A 19,799-nucleotide genomic window follows, 5' to 3' on the forward strand; every position below is an offset into this window, starting at 1 on the left:
ATTTCAGGAGCATTATTTACCATGTCCCTCATGGGAGAGGGACACAGTTTGCAAGCCTCAGGGGAGAAATGCATGGAAGAGGAGATTGGCCAGATGCTGCTGTGTAGCCTGCTTTTGGAGACATGTGGACAGTGTGACTGAGGCTGCTCCTTGTATCTGGGACCTGGACTGTGGAGTGGGAAGTAGGAGGCTCTGGGGGGAGGGAGGGTACTGCAAGGAGAGGGTGTGGGCAGCAGTTGCAAGGCTGCCAGGGTTCTGTGTGTGCCGGAAGTGCAAGTTTGGCTGGGAGGAATGGAATGTTCCCTCTTGCCCTCCAAGAGCAGAAACAGCTGTGGAATAGCTTGAGAAGACAATTGCTCACTGAAAAACTAATATATATATATATATATATATATATAATGATATTAGGATAAAGTTCACTCTCAAAAACCCACCAACACTGTGTGGTTGTGTATTGACTCTCTACAAGGTTAAGGAGAGCTCACTTCCCAAGTAGGATTTTCTCTCCAGCCAGCCCTTCACCTAGGAAAGCAGAGGGCTGTTTAGAGTGAAAATGGACTGTTGTTCTGCTCATTAGATGGCTGTTTGAGTCCTCCTGTCACTGGTTGTCTGAATGAAAACTTAATGTTTCCAGAGGCCATCTGTGGGTAGAGAATTACTGTCAGCAAATTTAACGGGAAATCTTGTTTCTAGCTGGAAATACAATCCTTCAGCCAAGTTCCCAACAGTATTTATTTTAGAACATTGTTGTTTTTTAAGGTCCTTTAATGGTTTAAACTTTTAAGACTTTAGGCAAGAGCAAGAGTAGAAACAGACGAACTTGTCTTACACATCAGAGTTGATTGTGCAACCCTCTTTTTTTTCTTTTTTTCTTCCGAGACAGGGTGTCTCTGTATTGCTTTGGAGCCTGTCCTGCCTGGTACTCACTCTGTAGACCAGGCTGGACTCAAACTCACAGAGATCCGCCTGCCTCTGCCTCCCAAGTGCTGGTATGAAAGGCCTGTGCCACAATGCCCGGCTATGCAACCCTCTTAATGAAGGTTTGTTACATTTGTATCAAACTGAAAGGCTTTTTATTTTTTATTTTCATTTTTGGCCACTATAGATAGTATGTATGAAATAATATTTTTCTTTTTTCTGTTTCCACACTTGAGGTTTATGCCCCGATGCTTGGCTTTGCTTTTACCCAGCATGTTAGTTAGTCCTTAGGAGATAAATTCTCTAGAGAGTAGACGGCTGACCACTGGTCCCCAGCAGTGTCTGCGACAGTGAGGGGTGGGTCCCTTCCTGCCCTGCTGCTTCCCTCTGCTTGCTGCCAGGTACCGGGCAGAAGGGAAGCTGTCCACATAGAATGAGGTCAAGGGTCCCTCCCCATGCCGTGTCGTTTCTAACAAAAAGCTGATCTGGCCTTGGTTTCAAATAATTACTTTAACCTCCTGCCTGCTTTACTTTCTGAAGACACACCCCGGGTTGGGGGGCTTTATTGTCTGACCCCAGTTCTTGCCTGTAACTTCTAAGTCTTGCAAACTCAAAGGATATCGCTGCACTGCTACAAAACCTGAGGCACTGGGAGTCAGTAAGCCAAACCGCTAAGCCAGCCAGCACCGTGACAGAGGAGACCCTTGGTGGTTCTTGGTCCTGATTACAAATTAGGATAGCTGGGAGTTAAAATTCCCACTGCAGGTACTGAATCAGGAGATTCAAATAGGCAGCCAGAGTGGAGAGTTGCTGCTGGGTGAAACCAAGAGTCTTGTCGCAAACTGCCTGTGAAGGCCCTCTGAGCCCAGCCGTGGGCTCTTCCACCCAGCTCTTCCTGTAACTGACCCTGCATGCTCTGCTGTGGCTCACCAACCTCTGTGGGTCTCTGTGACTCACCGCTTACATTGAACTGTCTTTAAAGCCTTGGCCACCTTTAGTTCACCTGTGGAATCCAAGCATTTGAACAACTTTGTTCTAGATCTCAGTGCCCAAAAGACAAGCCCAACACAGGTTCTGCTTGAGAGGCAGATGAGCGGTTTTGGAAGTCAGCCATTTGTAGTGTCTCCCGAGTCCCTTCTCAAGACCCGTGGGCTTCTAAGTTGACAACCACCAAAACACATTGAGTTTCTCTGTAGGCAGTCCAGAAAAGGGGGAGGGGGAGGGGGAGGTGGACGGACTGTCTTCTTTGCAAAAAAGTAGGGCTTTTAAGAGTTAAATTACACAACGTTTTTATTTTTAAAGCGAGCAGATTTCCCTTTGCTGTTGCTGAGAAAGATAAATTGATACCACATGTTGCTTCCAGACAAGCCCTCTCTGTGTTCCAGGGAAAGCTCATGCAGCTGGTGTCTGGGTTAGTAGTCTCCACAAGGTAAACACAGCGTGGGAGGAGCTGAAGCAGATGTAGGGTAGCGGCACTTAAAATGTCCAGTCACTGGCACAGCACCTTAAAAACTTCAAAGTTTGTAACCCTTTCTTGCAGGGCACCACCCTCTCCCCTTGTGACTTAAAGCACACGTAAACAGTGAGCTAAGGTCCCTTGTGTCACTGCTTCTGTGTGTGGGGTCTGACAGTTGTTGAGAGCAGTGCTTGGCACTCAGCTGAGTAGGGGTAATGCCAAGCTTAATAGTCCTCACAAGGATCCCAGGGGTAGAGAGAGGGCATCTGATGCTGGCTTCTCTTGGGGCACCTGAGGTTCAGGCAAGTGTCATCACCTGATAAGACAGGCTGAGCTCAGAGCTCTGGGGTCAGTCTCAGCAGCGCTGTCTTCCTCTGTGACTGCCTTCCCTTGCTGTGAGTGAGCGGTAGATACTCTGCAACTCTAGGCAGCTTCTTTCCAACTCCCATTCTGCTTTGAGTCCACCTGTCTTCACAATGATTTGACAGGTGCACGCACACACCACACCACACCACACCACACCACACCACACACACGACTACCTTAGCATCAGCAAGGAATGTATTTTTGCAACAGAAAACTGTTCATTACATCAAGAGAATAAGGATCAGATTCTAATCAGTGCCGTCATCTTTGTGCTAATGTCGTTTAGGTGGGTGGGGCGAGGGGATCTTTAGGCAGTGGCCCACATAGTACGTACAGTCAGCATGACTGTGAAATGCCAATCCCGACAGGTTGCCTCCTCCACACACCTATTGCACATGTTTATTGAAACAGTGTGCCACTAATTGCAGCTACAATCAAGGAACCAGGTTTGCCAGCTTGCTGAGTAGTTAACCACAACTAGAAGGGGTTTGGCCTATTTCATACAAGTGAAGGTTGACACAAAATGACTAGTTAACCACAACTAGAAGGGGTTTGGCCTATTTCATACAAGTGAAGGTTGACACAAAATGACTAGTTAACCACAACTAGAAGGGGTTTGGCCTATTTCATACAAGTGAAGGTTGACACAAAATGACTAGTTAACCACAACTAGAAGGGGTTTGGCCTATTTCATAGAAGTGAAGGTTGACACAAAATGACTAGTTAACCACAACTAGAAGGGGTTTGGCCTGTTTCATGGAAGTGAAGGTTGACACAAAATGACTAGTTAACCACAACTAGAAGGGGTTTGGCCTATTTCATAGAAGTGAAGGTTGACACAAAATGACTAGTTAACCACAACTAGAAGGGGTTTGGCCTATTTCATAGAAGTGAAGGTTGACACAAAATGACTAGTTAACCACAACTAGAAGGGGTTTGGCCTATTTCATAGAAGTGAAGGTTGGCACAAAATGAGATGGGCATTATTCCTAGCTTTGCTCCCAAGCTGTAGACATCTCTTGGTGTTTTATGACTCTTGGTGTTCAAACTGAGGTGAAGCTGGCAGGTTTGCCTAGGAAGCGGCCCTTCTTCCTAGAGATACCCTCTCCTAACTCATCAGAACCTTGATTGTCAATGACTGGAGCTGCTCACCAGGTCTTGTGTGGGATGGCTTCTAGGCAACTTGAGTAAATGTGATAGAATGGCCAAGGAAACATATCCCTTGTTTTCTAGCCAAGTAAGTGAACTTCAGAGTGTATTTCAAATTATATATGTGAGTAGGATTAGTTCAAACCATTTCTTTGTTACCTTCAGCTAGCATTCTCCACACTAAAGTTAAACCTTAGAAATTTACAAGATTTCTTATGATGATACATAAATTAATGGAAAACCATAGTTTGGTTGTGGTGGTGTATTTTTGGTTTGGGGTGTTTTTGTTTTTGTTTTTTTCAAGACAGGGTTTCTCTGTGTAGCCCTGGCTGTCCTACAAGGCTCTATATGTGAGATTTGCCTGCCTCTGCCTCCTGAGTGCTGGGATTAAAGGTGTGTGTGTGTGTGTGTGTGTGTGTGTGTGTGTGTGTGTCTGTATACGTACATCACCACCACCCAACACGATAGGATTTTTTAATGGTAGTTTTCTTGAGATTAAAGTGAGGGAATCTTGCAGAACCTCACTTTTTCATTTTTGTTACCAGGGAAGGTGTAGAGCAAACTATCTCAGTACTGATGCTTTGCACAGCCTTTTTTTTTTTTTTTAAACTAGGTGGAAAGCTAGTCATTACACTTGTGAACTCTGAGATAAATACATCTGTGGCATCTAACCTTGGCAGGGCAAAGGCATTTGAACAGTAATGGACAGGTGAGCTGTGTTTGTTGGTTTTTGTCAGTGTTCCACCTTCTTATGATGGACTTTATAAATGGAAGGTGGCCAGACAGCATGGAGAGAGGCTGCTGGGATTGGCCTATCAGGGTGGTGTGGCCCAGTTTTTGTTTGTATTGTCTTAGTAATAAAGTAACTGGAAAAACCTGTCTGAGCACCATAGGTAATGAGCCTCAGGGAATGTATTCTGCCATTAGTAAACCTCTAAAATGAGGATCCAGCAAAGACTGACCACTAAAGCCATTCTCTCTTTTCTATAGGTGGGCTTTGTCTTGGAACCCAGGTGGTCCCATTTGTTAGTGTGGTCATACTACCTCTCCTCAGGGAGGGGACGCCACAGAACAAAATGCCTTTTTACAAAGATTAGGGAGAAGCCTCTAAATTTCAAAGTTTATCATCAATAAAGTCACAATAGGATTTTATTTTTTGTGTTTCTCTTTTTTTCTTAAAAGCAGAGTTGTTTAGGTGCTTTTCTTGAACTGTTGGCCCAAGCACATTAAATGTCCACTTCTCGTTGACCTGCTGGTGGGCCCGAGAAGGGCCATAGAAGAAGCATTGCACGAGAGTTGGCAAGCCTGCTCCCAGTTTTGGTTTCTGCGCTGGCTGCTGGGCTGTATCATTTCATACCTCTGAGCCTTCAGATGCAGAATCGGTGCGCTGACTCACTGCTTCAGCTGTATGGTGAGGATGGAGACTCTGAGACTCGGCTGGACAGCCAGCAGTGCTGTGAGCTGGCTGGCCTTCAGATCTTCACTTTGTAATTAGGGACCGGGGCAGGAGGCCAGTCCTCATGACCCGTCCCTGCACTGCTTCCTGTGCTGCTGGCCTGCCATGCCAGGCGTCCAGCCCCTTACAGAAGCTTCATATCTCTAATTTTAGCTGCCCGTAATTGCAGAAAATTATACATATGCGTCATTGGGGTTAGAGTCATAGATGGCTGTCAGAAAATCCATATAATGTTCTGTTGGTCTTTTGGTATATTTTGGAATTGGTAACAGCAAGATACATTTAAAAAGTGCTCTTCCCTATTATACAGCGTCACTGAATATTGCAAATGTTTAGTATTCTCAGAATTTACAGCAGAAGAGACTGATAGGTAGGAATAATCAGGGAGATGTCTGCTTTGCACCCCTAAGCCTCAGGACCAGCTTACAGAATTTACAGCAGGGGAGACTGACACTAGGAATAATCAGGGAGAAGTCTGCATTGCACCCCTAAGCCTTATGACCAGCTTACTCTGCATCCTGAAGTTTGTGTTTACGTGTTTACTGGATGCATTGACTTAACTGTGCACTCAGAGGGCCTGCCGTGCTCTTCTCTGCAAGGACATCTCAGGAACGTTACCCACTTCATAGAAAATGTTTCCTGTTTCAAAGAAATAAAACTTCTGAGCCATTAGTACACTTGCTATTATTCCTTTTTTTTAACGTGAAAAGGGAGCAGGGTATGTAGCCTCCTGGGCAGCGCCTGCTTCATTGAGTCCTCAGGGTGCTGCCTGTATCATACCCATCTTAATGGCAGCCATGGAAATGTCAGCCATGACCATAATTGCTGGTGTTGTTTGCCCAGCCTGAACTGCAGTCCCTTCTTGGATAGGAATGTACATTAGAAATACTGTGTATTTTGAGTTATTTACTTATAACAAAACCCAGTTTACTTTGTGTTTTAAAAACAATCTGGTAGAACACATGTATTTGTATCTTCTACATAAGTACAGTTGATGGTTGCCAATTCTTTTAAAATGTTACTTTTTGAACTGTTCATGTTTAACGTGCAGTATTAGGCAACGTCCTTTGTCTTTAACTTGCCAGTAAAAACTCATCTGGCCTGCAGGTGCTATTCCAGATGTGGGGACACCATCAGTTATTTTCCTGCTGCACCATGTAGGCATTTGTACAGGTTAGGATGAGCTTTCCCCCAGCTCTGAGCTCTCCTCACTGTGGACCTGCACTTCCTGAGAGGAGGAAAAAACCGGAATGCAAAGCGTGGCTGGCGTCTGAAGTGCACCATCATCTGTCATTGTTATGTCACCCCTAACAGGGAGGGGTGGTTGGATGTTATCATGGCCATGATGAAGATGGGAACCTGCTGTTGCTGCAGACAGATGAAGTGATTTATTTGAGGTCACGTGGTTGGCCAGTGGCAGAGATAGGGCTGAGCCTGGTTATCCTTGGCAACTGGCTGTACCCACTAAGCCAGGAGTTCAATCATTAGGACTTTAAGGGTGTTTTCCCTAGAAAGTGACAGAATCCACGTCAAGTGTCCCTTCTTAACAGCACCCTACAATCCTGGTTCAAGTGCCACAGTGCATGAGCCAATATTTATCATTATTATGAACTAAAGTCTGTACATGCTAATCAGATTTCCCAATTTTTCTTTTTTTGTATGGGATCCCATGCAGGGTACATTAGCTCTGCTTGCATGTTCCCTTCATCTCCTCTTGGCTACAATGATTCTGGGAGTACTGAACAGGCTTTTGTAACTGTCCTTTAAGTGGGATTCATACTTTTCTTATGATTGATCTGGGGTTTAGGTTTTGGGAAAAAACTGATGGGAAAGCTGCTATTTTCGGTACATCTTATCTAGGATGCACAGTAGCAATGTGCTGGTCCCTGTTAATGTAGACCTTGGCCACCCAGTGACACAGCGTCTGTCAGATTTCTCCACTACAGATTACTCTTTCCCCCTTCCGCACTGTACTGGAAGGAAGTTACTCAGCCAGGCTTCCTGAGGGTGTGAAATGTATAAATGATGCAGATTCTTCTTTACTCCTTCACTGTCCTGAAAACCTTGCCCTGCCCTTCCCATAGCTGCAGGTGAGTTGTGAAACTGTGGCAAGTTAGACCCCAGAGGGGACAGGTAAAGTTTCACACGCTCTGATAGAAGTGTAAGAAGTAACTGGTGGCCCTGTACTTGTGGAGCCAAGGACTGTAAGAGAACAAAGTAGCCACCAGGTGACTAGTTTCTCAGAGAGCCTGGAGGCTTACTGCAAAGTATGGAGAGGCAGTGGAATGTGAACTGTAGTATACAGTAAATATAACTACAGACTGAGTGTGATGGTGCACTCCTTTAATCCCAGCATTCCAGCGAGGCAGGTGGATCTCTGAGTTTGAGGCTAGCCTGGTCTACAGAGCTATTTCTAGGACAGCCAGGAAGACATAGAGAAATAACCAGTCTCGAGAAGCTAAAGGGGAAAATGTCATTACAGAAAGTTCAACAAAACTTGGGACTTCAGAAAAGCGGTGTCAGTGAACTCTAGTGTTTCTCCCCCCCCCCAACACACACACATGAAGTCTTCCCACCATGGACACACACACACACACACACACACACACGCGCGCACACAGCTTCCCATTGAACTGCGGCTTTGTTCCAAATCACAAAGATGCTTGTTATTTTTAAAAACTTAAAAATGCTAACCTATATAATTGAAGCGGACCTGGCAAGGTGGCTTAGTGGGTAAAGCCTTTACCGCTAACCCTGATGGCCTGAGCTCAGTTCCCGGTGTCCACAAGGTGGAAGGAAAGAGCCTGCTCCTACAGGTTGTCCTCTGATGTCTGTGTGCATATATGGTGCCTTCCCATCTCCCCAAAAAAGGATGTTGGCTTTCTGTTCTTTGAAACAAATTTAGAGGTCTTTATGAATGTCTGTTTGGGACTGGACCGTCCTGGCTCACACTGTCCATTTTCCTTCTTTCTCTACAGAACTCTATCCGGCACAACCTGTCACTGCACAGCCGATTCATGCGAGTTCAGAATGAAGGGACTGGCAAGAGCTCCTGGTGGATCATCAACCCTGATGGGGGAAAGAGTGGGAAGGCCCCCCGTCGACGGGCTGTCTCCATGGACAACAGCAATAAGTACACCAAGAGCCGTGGCCGAGCGGCCAAGAAGAAGGCAGCGCTGCAGGCTGCCCCAGAGCCAGCAGATGACAGTCCCTCCCAGCTCTCCAAGTGGCCCGGCAGCCCCACATCCCGCAGCAGCGATGAGCTGGACGCGTGGACAGACTTCCGCTCACGCACCAATTCCAACGCCAGCACAGTTAGTGGCCGCCTGTCACCCATCCTGGCAAGCACAGAGTTGGATGACGTCCAGGACGATGATGCTCCGCTCTCCCCCATGCTCTATAGCGGCTCTACCAGCCTGTCGCCCTCTGTCAGCAAGCCGTGTACTGTGGAGCTTCCACGGCTGACTGACATGGCAGGCACCATGAATCTGAATGATGGGCTGACTGACAACCTCATGGATGACCTGCTGGATAACATCACGCTCCCACCGTCCCAGCCATCGCCTCCTGGGGGGCTTATGCAGCGGAGCTCCAGCTTCCCATACACCGCCAAGAGCTCTGGCCTGGGCTCCCCAACCAGCTCCTTCAACAGTACCGTGTTTGGACCCTCGTCTCTGAACTCCTTGCGCCAGTCACCCATGCAGACCATCCAAGAGAACAAGCCAGCCACCTTCTCTTCCATGTCACACTATGGTAACCAGACACTCCAAGACCTGCTCACTTCAGACTCTCTCAGCCACAGCGATGTCATGATGACCCAGTCGGACCCTTTGATGTCTCAGGCTAGCACTGCTGTGTCTGCCCAGAACGCCCGCCGGAATGTGATGCTTCGCAGTGACCCGATGATGTCCTTTGCTGCCCAGCCTACCCAGGGGGGTCTGGTCAATCAGAACTTGCTCCACCACCAGCACCAAACCCAGGGCGCTCTTGGTGGCAGCCGTGCCTTGTCAAATTCTGTCAGCAACATGGGCTTGAGTGACTCCAGCAGCCTTGGGTCAGCCAAACACCAGCAGCCGCCTCCTGTCAGCCAGTCTATGCAAACCCTCTCGGACTCTCTCTCAGGCTCCTCACTGTACTCAGCTAACGCAAACCTTCCCGTCATGGGCCACGATAAGTTCCCCAGTGACTTGGACCTGGACATGTTCAATGGGAGCTTGGAATGTGACATGGAGTCCATTATCCGTAGTGAACTCATGGATGCCGATGGGTTGGATTTTAACTTTGATTCCCTCATCTCCACACAGAACGTGGTTGGTTTGAATGTGGGGAACTTCACTGGTGCTAAGCAGGCCTCATCTCAGAGCTGGGTGCCAGGCTGAAGGACCACTGAGGAAAGGGGAAGTGGGCAAAGCAGGTCAGTGCCCTACACAGGAACAACTAAAGCAGGTGGGGATGGTTAGGACGACTATCACCGTGAGGCAGGCGGGACTCCCGGACGGTTCACCAGTTTTAACTGGAAACTGGACAGGGCTCACAGCCGTCAGTAGCAAAAAGAACACCTGTGTGTACATCAGCACTCACTCTATACCCTCTGTCCCTCTGTCCCCACGGAGCTGAGACCCAGGTTCCTCCCACTGAGGGTGGACAGGTGTAAGGCGGGGAGGGGAGGCGTGCTGAGGTCACAGGCCAAGGGGAAGCATACCAGGCCAGGGAGTTTCTTACAAAAGCTCACATCCTGCTCTGGCTTTGTCTTCTGCGATGGCTCTTCACCCCCTAGAAAAGTAATGTTTTGCGTGACTTCCGATTAACTGTAGGTGAATTTGTGGACCCAGTGACATATGAAGCTGGATCTATTAGATGATTATTCACAGTGTAAGACAATATGGTTGGCGCCCAGAATTAAATCATTTTAAAAAGCAAATTAGGTTGAAAAATACATTTTTTTTGTTTTTAGGAGAGTTTTTTTGTGCATCTGTTTCTCAACCTATAAATGATGTCAGGTACAGGGTGACATAGTTATGGATGGTGACAGCTTTTTAAATTTTTATTTCATTTTTTAACTGTATTTGACACTCGGCAGTTGCATCAGCATTGACCGTCTATACGTTTTTAAGGTTGTTACCAGAGAGATAGGCTACCACAGGGTCGGTGCCACAACGTACACAGATAAGATATCGAGTGTCCTCCGTTCCTGTGGCCCAAACGGCTTTGTTGAGCCGGTATCTGTGCTCACATCTGCAGTCCCGTCTCCTTATGGCACATTTCTGTCTGTCTTTGACGGTGCGAGGGTCACGCTTCGCACAGCCCACTCGCGGCATGGATGTGCCTAGGAGTGTTAGCGGCGTGTTCTCGGTCACCACCTCGCTGATGTCAGAGGCCCGTCCTGCCCCCTTTGGGGGAGCCATTCTGCTAGGCCCAGATTGGGAAGAACGACGGGAGGGACAGTGGGAGTGGCATGACAGCTTTTCTTACTTTGTGGTTGCAGGGGTTTAATGCTGTCCTAAGAGAACCAGCAGGTGCTGTGAGAAAAGCGATGGGCGTGGACCCGCGGGACACACCTATGATCCCAGCTCTTGGCAGGTGGAGAAGCTAGCCTAGGCTACACAATGAGGTGCCGAGGGTCCAGTCACACCTTTGCCACGTCGGCCGCAGCGATGGGCTTGTCACTTGGCTCCTGAGCCTCACTCTTCCAGTTCATACAAGGCAGATAATATGGTCCTGCCGTTCCACAGGGCTACTGCCAGAATCGAAAGCGCAAAAGCGTGTGCAGGGTTTGTAAAACTACGTCAGGTTGGAATGTACTAAGTGCCGTTGGTGAGCAAACTGACTGACAAATGAGCAGGCAGGGAACCACACGGGTTAACTACTTTGCCCCGGTCGTAGTTAGTCCATAGTCCGTAAATCCATGAAGTTCTTTTGTTGTTATTTTTTAAGCACTCCCTGGGATTCTTTTTCCAGATTAGAGATGGGCATCTGCTGCCCGGTTTGTTTTGGTCTGAGCCTCAGACACCCAGTGTTAAGGGCTCTGTACCCTCAACTCCCTGTTCCTTTTTTTTTTTTTTTCCTAATTTCAGTCCAGCAAGCTACTTACCACCACCTTCAAATGTTACAAAAGAAACTGGGAGCTCAAAGCCCCAATCCCAGTCTTGTTAGCCCTTCTCCCTGGGGTGGGAATTACAAGGGTCTCCTATGGTGAGCTCACTGAAGCCCTCCCTGGGCAGCCGTCAAGGGGAATGTCAGAGCATTCTGAGTCTAAAACATCTCCATTTTCCCAGGCACAAGCAGGCTCCCAATAAAAATCCAGACGTCTGCTATCATCATTTAATAGCCCCGAGCTGGTGAAAACATTGTGATGGCAGCTAAGGGGAGTGACATTGCCAGCCGTCACTACCAGGCCTGAATGTGGGTCAGAGACTTGACTTTAGAAGTGTAGATACTCAGATTTGGAAGAATACATTTACTCAGATTTGTCTTTCTTGAAAAAGATTTTGATTTCTGAAGACACAAGAAAGTTTAATTTGTTCATCATTATTAGTTATTTCCTGGTTTACCAGAAAGAGTTATAAGGAAATTCCAGTGTGGATTTCCCTTCTAGCTGAATAGCATGTCATGTGTGTTTATATTTTTAAAAATAGTATGAAAATCTGTTGAGGGAGATTTAAATACATGATGGGCTTTAATTTTATTGATAAATTTCTATTTGGGAGACAGTACATTTTATTATTATACCCCAACGTAACTTCAGATTGTTAGCTTTTTAGAACATTTTAAGGGAGGTGGATTTGATGTTGTTTTTGTTTTTTCTCTGTTTAAAATAAAGGCTGGCAAGGTGGCTTAGCAGGTAGAAGGGTCTGCCCAACAAGGCAGGAGCTGAGCTGGAGCCCCAGCATCTACAGAAGGAAGGAACTGACCCCTGAAAGTGTCCTCTGACTCCCACACTTACAGTGCATGCTCACACCTGCACACAGTATGCCCTCAGTAATAAAATACAGGACACATCGCAGCTGGGCACAGCACACTGGCAGTCCCAGCACTCTTTGAGAGGCTGAGGAGGAAGATCAAGAGTTTAAAGTCAGCATGGGACATACATAGTGAGACCCTTTCTAAAACAGACCATAGAAAATTTACTCAGTTTTCCTGAAAACAGCCCAAAAGGGGGTGACAGGTCTGGTTTCCTGGTGGGAAATTCCCATCCTCTTTTAGAATGAACTATGTCAACCATCAGGAACATGGTGTAACCCAGAAAGTACCAGGGGTTGTTTTTGCTTTGTTTTTAAACTTTTAAGCTTAACTTATTTCCACTTCATTAAAGGTTTCTCTTAAAATTGGGAAACAGGGCTAAAGGCAGCCGCCTCTCAGCCTCACATCTCCTGATTAGTCTCCCCGAGTCCCTTCTTCCTGGTTTGTCTCTGGTTATTTCTCCAGACTGGTGTGCATCGAGCCAGCACAAGGTCATGTGACACCACTGTGGCTAATGGAGCCGCTCTGGCCAGGTGACATTTTACTGGAGAACCTCTGTGACAGAGGCATCTCTGGAGAGCTGGAGATCTGGGAGTCCCTCCTGAAGTGTTCAGTTTAGGGCCTGGAGAAGAGCCTTCTGCCACTGCGTGTTCTGTGGGTGCCAGCTCCTGGGTGGGTAGGGCACCATCTTCCCAGGCGCTTGTGGACTTGGCATCTGTACCCCAGTGGAGGTGGTGGTGTGATGGCTGTGGTCTGAGTGTCCAGGGAACCCTCTCGAGTTTGATGAGCATCCTCTCACACTAGAAAGCTACTTAAATCTCACCATTGTTTTAATATTGACTCCTAAACTCACAAAATCTCTCTCTAGTCTCCCTCTTTTAGTATTTGGAAACCCTTCAGGAGAGAATTCAGAATGTAGTTTTGTATTTAAACTATTTTATGATTAAAAGCTGGAAAACATCCACTAGGGGAAGTTAGATGGAGATGGGGGGATTGCCGCCCCCCTCTTTTCTGCCATTAGCTACGTGAGTGGTAAATCTCTAAGATAAGAATATTGGGCTTCTGTCTGTCAATGGAAAGCAGAATTGTAGCCTCTTCAATGTGTGTAATATAAACCATTTCAACTTGAAACCTGCCTGTCTGTAAATGGTCGTACTGGGTTGAACAGTGAGGTTGGAACTAGAAAGAACTGGCAGTGTACATGTGAAGAGTTAGCATTTAGGATTGATGCGTAGGCTGCTTGCCCCAAAGAGGCAAATCTATGATGCCAGTTTGACTAAAGTTTGATTATTCTGATTCTATCATGTCTTTAAAATTTATCTTAGGAGATAATTCTAACAAACTGCAGGTAATACTGGCTCTCTAAGTTACATTTTCTTTTATCAATCACTTCATTTTAGGGAACTTTAAGTAAACACAGATGGTAGTGTTCTGTGTGGAGACTGAACCCTGTTGTCTGCCTCACATTACCGTACACCTGCCCAAAGAGTTCTGCCCCTCGCTCTTCTGAAAGGCTGTCCTGTCATCCATGGTGGGACCTGCCGGATCTCTGCAAGTTGGGAAGTTCTGTTTTGTTTGCTTTTTGAGAGTTTCTCTGTGTAGCCCTAGGGTCCTGGAATTCTCTCTGTAGACCATGCTGGCCTTGAACTTAGGGAACCACCTATCTCTGCCTCCAGAGTGCTGGGATTAAAGGTGAGCACCACCACCATCCAGCTCTGATTGGATCCTTTTAGTGTTGATGACAGTAAAGGAAAATTAGTAACTGTTCAGTGTTTCCTAAGTTTCTTCAATATCTTGAATCAAATCTTTTTTTTCTTGAGGAAACCACAGCACCAGAACCGTTCTGCCTCAGTGTTTCTGCTAGAGTCGGCAGCCCTCCGGAGGCCTGTGGCCTCTCCTGACTTGATGGGTGTTTCATATACCTCAGCACATAGCAAGTGCATCCCAGCCCTGCAGTGTGGCCGATACTGTGGCTCAAGAACAGCCAGAGTTCACTGAGTGGAGTTTGTCTGAGTACCTACTGGCCTGGGAGAGAGAAGTGAGCCAAACTGTCTCTTCCTGGAGGGATGCATAGCCTAAGTGTGAAGGAGGCGGCAGTGGTAGCAACCGTTTGTCCTGTTGTAAGAGTGCCTTCCGTGGGAATTTGAGCCACAGACCCAGGCAGTATGACTACCTTAGCATGCTGGAATTTCTTGGTCAACCATGCAGACAATTCCACTGTTACATATTTTCCACATGTTCTTCCTGTGAGCATAAAAATGAAGGCCCTACTACTCCAAGAGCTCCATGCAGAAAGTTCAGGTCGAGCCCAGGTGCTGGCGTCTTGTTAGAAACCCCACAGGACCTTCCCTTTCATTCATACTTGGTTTCTCAGGCTAGTTGCTTGGCTTGGACATGAACCCCCACTTCAGCACATTGCCCCTGGGCTCCGCTCTGAGGGGGACCTGTGAGTTAAAAACACCTCTCTACAGCTCACTCAGGTTGCACGAAGTTTTCATGGCTGTGTGGCATCCGCTCTAACCAGGCTTACTCAGACAGTGGGGCAAATGTTTATGCTTCCCGTACAGGGCTAGCTTTGATAAGAACTATTACGTGGGATACTGTGTTTTGTCACTTTTTAAAGAAGTTACTTGATGTTTATTGTGATTTTAAATGACCCTGTAATTTCTCACCTAGACTCTAGGAAGCAACCAAGCCAGTCTTACACTGTTGGCAAACACAGCTGCTTTCCTTGACAACTAATGCTAGTTCAGGTTTCTCTTCATGCCCGTTTGGTGAAGCCTTTGCTTTCTGGAGCTATGCCTTCGAAGCCTGCTTGTCACTTTGGGGACACGCATTAGAGAGGCTGCCATTTTCCACTTTCAAAGGGAGCTTCTGCCACAGATGGACTGGAGAGGTTCCAGGCCTTACCAGAGTGTTCCATTAGCATCACCGGAGGGCCCAAGGGGCCCCCTTTCCTGAGGCCTCTGTTGCTCTGCAGTGGGGCAAGGACCAGGCTACTGGGAGAAGCCTTGCCTGCCTTTGCCACAAAGCCAGAGCCTCCACGAGCTATTCCACTGTTTGTAGGGAACCTGGATCTCCTATGCTCACCATCCCTGCCGGGCGTCTCAGACCACTCAGATGCAGAGGTACCTCCAGCCTCCTGGGGCTTTGTGGAAGTGAAGAAATACTGAGATGAACAGATGTTCACAGTGGTCTGGCTTCTAAAAGCTAATGGTTACTGGTTTGGCACAACACAGTTTGGGGGTCAGGAAATCAATCACCGTACTGTAGGCGGCAAGTCTCACTGGGTGACATCTGAGAGGCAAGGCTGTCTCCTAGGCTGCCCTAGTGCTGAACAGTCGGCCAGGCCAGAAGCACTGCTCCAGGAGTCAGGGAACAGGGCTGCAAGGATCTGTCTGGTCTGCTTTTGTTTCCTTCTCCCCCAGCAAGAGATGTGGACCTTAGTCTGTAATGCTAGATTTTGGTTTTTTAGTGGCCTTTAAGCCCATTTGCTGAAAGATGGGAATCTTTGGTAATGAAGTCTCAGGGTAATCCCAGTGTTTCTAGAGGACAGGCTCTGATTGTCAGTCTTGATTTGATTGAAGGTTTGTGTGCCACTATGTCCCCTTTCTCTCCTCCCTTTTTCTTCTGTGTTACTTATTCATCCTCTTCCTCTCTGATGAAAGCAGTACAGGCCATACATCATTTTATTTCTTTTTTTCACCTAGCTATTTATATCCCTGTGAAATGTCTGATTTGGTTCCTTGGAGGAGTTAATAGCCAAGGAGACCCTGGCCAGAGGCATTCTTAGACCTAGGTTCAAAGTCAAAATCTTAACTCTTTCTATTGGTCCTCCATGTAAACATGGCCCAGTGGCTTGCTGGAACATCTGTTGATCATTTGTATATTCAGAAAATGATCAGAAAGACATACAGACCAAGTTATAAATAACCAAAAAAGTTGGAAGGCGGAGCTAAAATGCTGGCTGACACTGAAAGCCTCAGCCAAAACACACCTTAGCAGAGGCAGCTGAGTCCCCTTCAGTTTCCCTGTGTGGTGCAGGTGGACCATGGCTGAGCACAAGACTTGTCTCTTTACTGGCATTGGCACATCGGGCAAGGCTACCAACCTGTAAGGAGACCTTTTGTGTCCCTCAGACCTGGCACCAACTCCTCCTCTTGGCTCCCTCTTGGTTTCCTTCCTCTGTTGGTTTTGGCTACCATCTGTGTCTCCTGCAAGTCCTGGTCAGACCTTCCAGGTGGATGTATAGTTGGAACTCTGTGGATTCTGAAGAACTTATTAGTTGTTGTTGTTGCCTGTGTCTGAAATAGGAAAAGAGTACTTTGGTGAACGCTGTCTTCTGTGCCTGGCGACTGGGCCCTCAGGTGGGTGGTGTCTACACTCCACCCGCCACAGGAGATCTAGAACATCCCCAGCCTGCAGACTGCTATAACACCCCACCTCACCCCAGGCTCACACCCAGGGAAGGTAAACAGGACGTTCAGGTCATGGCTTATGACTGTAAGCATTTCTCCAAGGCTCCTGTTCCCTTCTATAACTGGTAAATCACTTCATTGTGATAGCAGCTTGAGACAGAATAGCAAGACTTTTTTTGTAACTGTTTCTTTTCATGTTATGTGCACTAGTGTTTTACCTGTATGTGTGTGTGTGTGAGCCTGTCAGAAGCCCTGGAACTGGAGTTACAGGCAGGATGTAGGGATTTGAGGGCTTTATGTGGTGGGGTGTACAGAAACAAAGGAAGGCTGATTATTATATAGTTTATGAATCCATTGAATGTTAAAATATGCCTTGTATTCAGTTTCATCTCACAAGAAACAGGAATTTTAGAAACGTATTTGAAGTGCCTCCTCCCCGGGAAGCATTACAATTCTTAGGTTCTGTTCCACAAGCAGGACTGAGTGTCTGTGTGCCAGTGAGTCTCACTCTTGGCACATGTGAAGAGGTCCTAGAAGCAGCAGCAGTCGCAGGACACTGGGTGCTGGCATAGGCAGGAAGTAAGGGCCACTCCAACATACTCAGCTAAAGTCTATTATGAACTTTTGTTTTCCCTGTAAGCTTTCCAGGTTACTTGGGACATCGGGACGATTTATTTCACTCACAGGAATTTATGCTGCTTGAGGGCAAATACTATGTCTGAGATGGTGCTCTTAAAATAGCAGGCCGTCCTTGGTGCTTGAATCATCCTAAAGACTCTGTCCTGCTTTCAAGGAATTCAGTGTATCCGGAGCTCAGAGTGTGGGCTCTAAGTGCTTAAGTGCCAGATGCAAGGCGTAGCCGTGAAACAGGGAGCATCTGGGGAAGGCGGAGTGAAGGTCTGCCTGGTGATTCACCTGGGTAGGAGGAGGGCAGGCTGGGCGAAGTGTCCCCGAGATGACTCGCAGGTGAGTGTGTGCTGTATGCTTGGCACACTGGTGCAGTGTGTGGAAGATGGTGGCACTTGATCCCACAGGTCTGCCAGTTCAACTTTTGGGTGTTATAGTTGAGGGTAATTAACCACAATCAGGAGAGAATCTTAAACCCCACCCCCCACCCCAAAAGTGGTTCTTTTGGGTTGGGTTGGGTTGGGTTTGGGTTTTTTGGTTGGTTGATTTGTTTGTTTCATTTTTTGAGACAGTATCTCACTATGTAGCCCTGGCTGGCCTATAACTTGCTATGTAGACCAGGCTGGCTTTGAACTTAGCATGATCTGCATTCCACTGCACTCCCTAGTACTAGGATTAAAGGCATGGGTCACCATGCTTGACAAAAGTGTTTCTTTTGAAAGAATAGAATCCCAGACTTTGCGTGTTCGGTGAGTCGGAAGCATCTAACCCCGAAGAGCATGCACAGGAGAGCAAGCTGCATGGGGTCTGTCGCCTGCCTTCAAGGCCTAGACAGACTGTCCCCAGCCTCCACTCATTCCTGGCACCACTCTGTCCTCAGCTGCGAAGTCCGGAGAGTGTCCTTTTCCATGGCCTCCCTACACTCTGTCAGCACAGCACAAAGGCTGGCCAACAGGGCAGACAGACAGGCTCTTGAGGGTGCTGTCTCCAGCCTTCTCAGCCAGGCCTTGGAGGCGTTCCCTGTCACCTGAAAACCCACAGCATGCTCCTGAGGAGATAGCCCTGCCCAGCATGGCACAGGTCTCACCTGTTTTTCTGCAAGCTGAGCTTTGTGTTTTTAAGTAACGTGTGTAGGTCAGTGCCTTTCCACGTTACCATAAGTGTTGTCTCTTCTGTGTTTACTCGCCTGGTAGGAAGAGCTCTTGCTACCACACTGGAGGGGTCACAACCTGGTTCAGCCGTCTGTCCTCAACAACCAACTAAAGGAGACAGTAATAAAAGACAGAAAGGGACCATGTATTCACTGTTGCCATATTGGGCAGAGGGACAGATGATCCCGAGACTCCCCAGGGTTGCCTTCAGGGATCCTGACGGTATGATAGTAGGGTTCAAATAGAAAGTAATAGGTGATTTGCTGGTCCCTGCCCACCACCTGCTCACTGCCAAGTGTCCCCTGCCAGGTCCTCTAGCTAGGTGTAAAATTTTCTCCTGGAGATAAGTTCCTCTCTTGACACCCACCTCAAGGGCGTCAGCCATTTCCTCTTCTGCGGGAGATTCCTGGGCAGATCCTAATTTCTTGTGGTCTATTCTTTCCATAGAACACAAATCTCTCCTTAGAACATACTCATCCCTCCAGACAGGTTGGTTACACAGGGTCTGGGCTTCCTTCTGGGAGGCTTTGCCACCAAATAGAAACTTGCCTTCCAGTGTGATTAGAAGCTCCTTACTTGCCTGTCCAGTGCCTAACATGGCTCCTAGACAGCGCATGCCTAGATGGGTTTTTATACAGATGGCTTTTCCCTGGGCGGTGGTGGCACACGCCTTTAATCCCAGCACTCAGGAGGCAGAGTCAGGCAGATCTCTGTGAGTTCGAGGCCGGGCTGGACCAACAGCCTCCAAAACAATACAGAGAAACCCTGTCTCGTAAAACCAAAAAAAAAAAAAAAAAAAAAAAGGCAGGGTTTCCCTTTTTCCTGTAGTGCATAATGTTTACCTTTGGAGGTGAACTCCATGGGGGTGTTTCAAAGGAAGGTATAGCATTGAGACTGGAGGATAAGTTCAAGGACAGCCTGGGCTACATGAGAACCTGTTTCAAAAAAAAAAAAAAAAGAATAAAAAAGAAAATCAGATGTGGCTGCCTAACTTAAGACTCACAAAAATGGACTGTAGAAATGGCTCAGTGGTTAAGAGCCACAGTAGCTCAAAACTGTCCACAAATCCAAACAGACACACATGCAGGCTAAATACCAGTGCACATAAAATAAAAATAAGTCGTTTTTAAAAAGTCACAAGGATGTTTTGCCTCCGGTGGCACCAGCACTGAAGGCTTTGCTGAGTGTGACAGGTCACTGGTGAGTGGTACAGCAAGCATTCCTTTGTGCTCCAGCAAAAATATTGAAACCCGGAAACCCACAGCTGTTCTCTGAACTCATGAGAGGCCACCCTGTCA

General features: G+C 47.2%; 1 protein-coding gene across 2 annotated transcripts in view; it reads left to right on the forward strand.

The window, feature by feature from the left end:
* The window catches only part of Foxo3 (forkhead box O3), a 100,635-nt gene that overhangs the window by 72,990 nt on the left and 7,846 nt on the right, over positions 1-19,799 (forward strand). For both annotated transcript variants that reach the window (XM_040728303.1, XM_013115798.3), the window contains exon 3: positions 8,324-9,759. In XM_040728303.1, the coding sequence (XP_040584237.1) occupies positions 8,324-9,724 (1,401 nt within the window). In that variant the 3' untranslated portion in view covers positions 9,725-9,759. The remainder of the gene's footprint in view (positions 1-8,323; positions 9,760-19,799) is intronic.

This window comes from Mesocricetus auratus, unplaced genomic scaffold (assembly GCF_017639785.1).
Source record: "Mesocricetus auratus isolate SY011 unplaced genomic scaffold, BCM_Maur_2.0 Super-Scaffold_100018, whole genome shotgun sequence".
In the NCBI taxonomy this organism is placed as follows: Eukaryota; Metazoa; Chordata; class Mammalia; order Rodentia; family Cricetidae; genus Mesocricetus; species Mesocricetus auratus.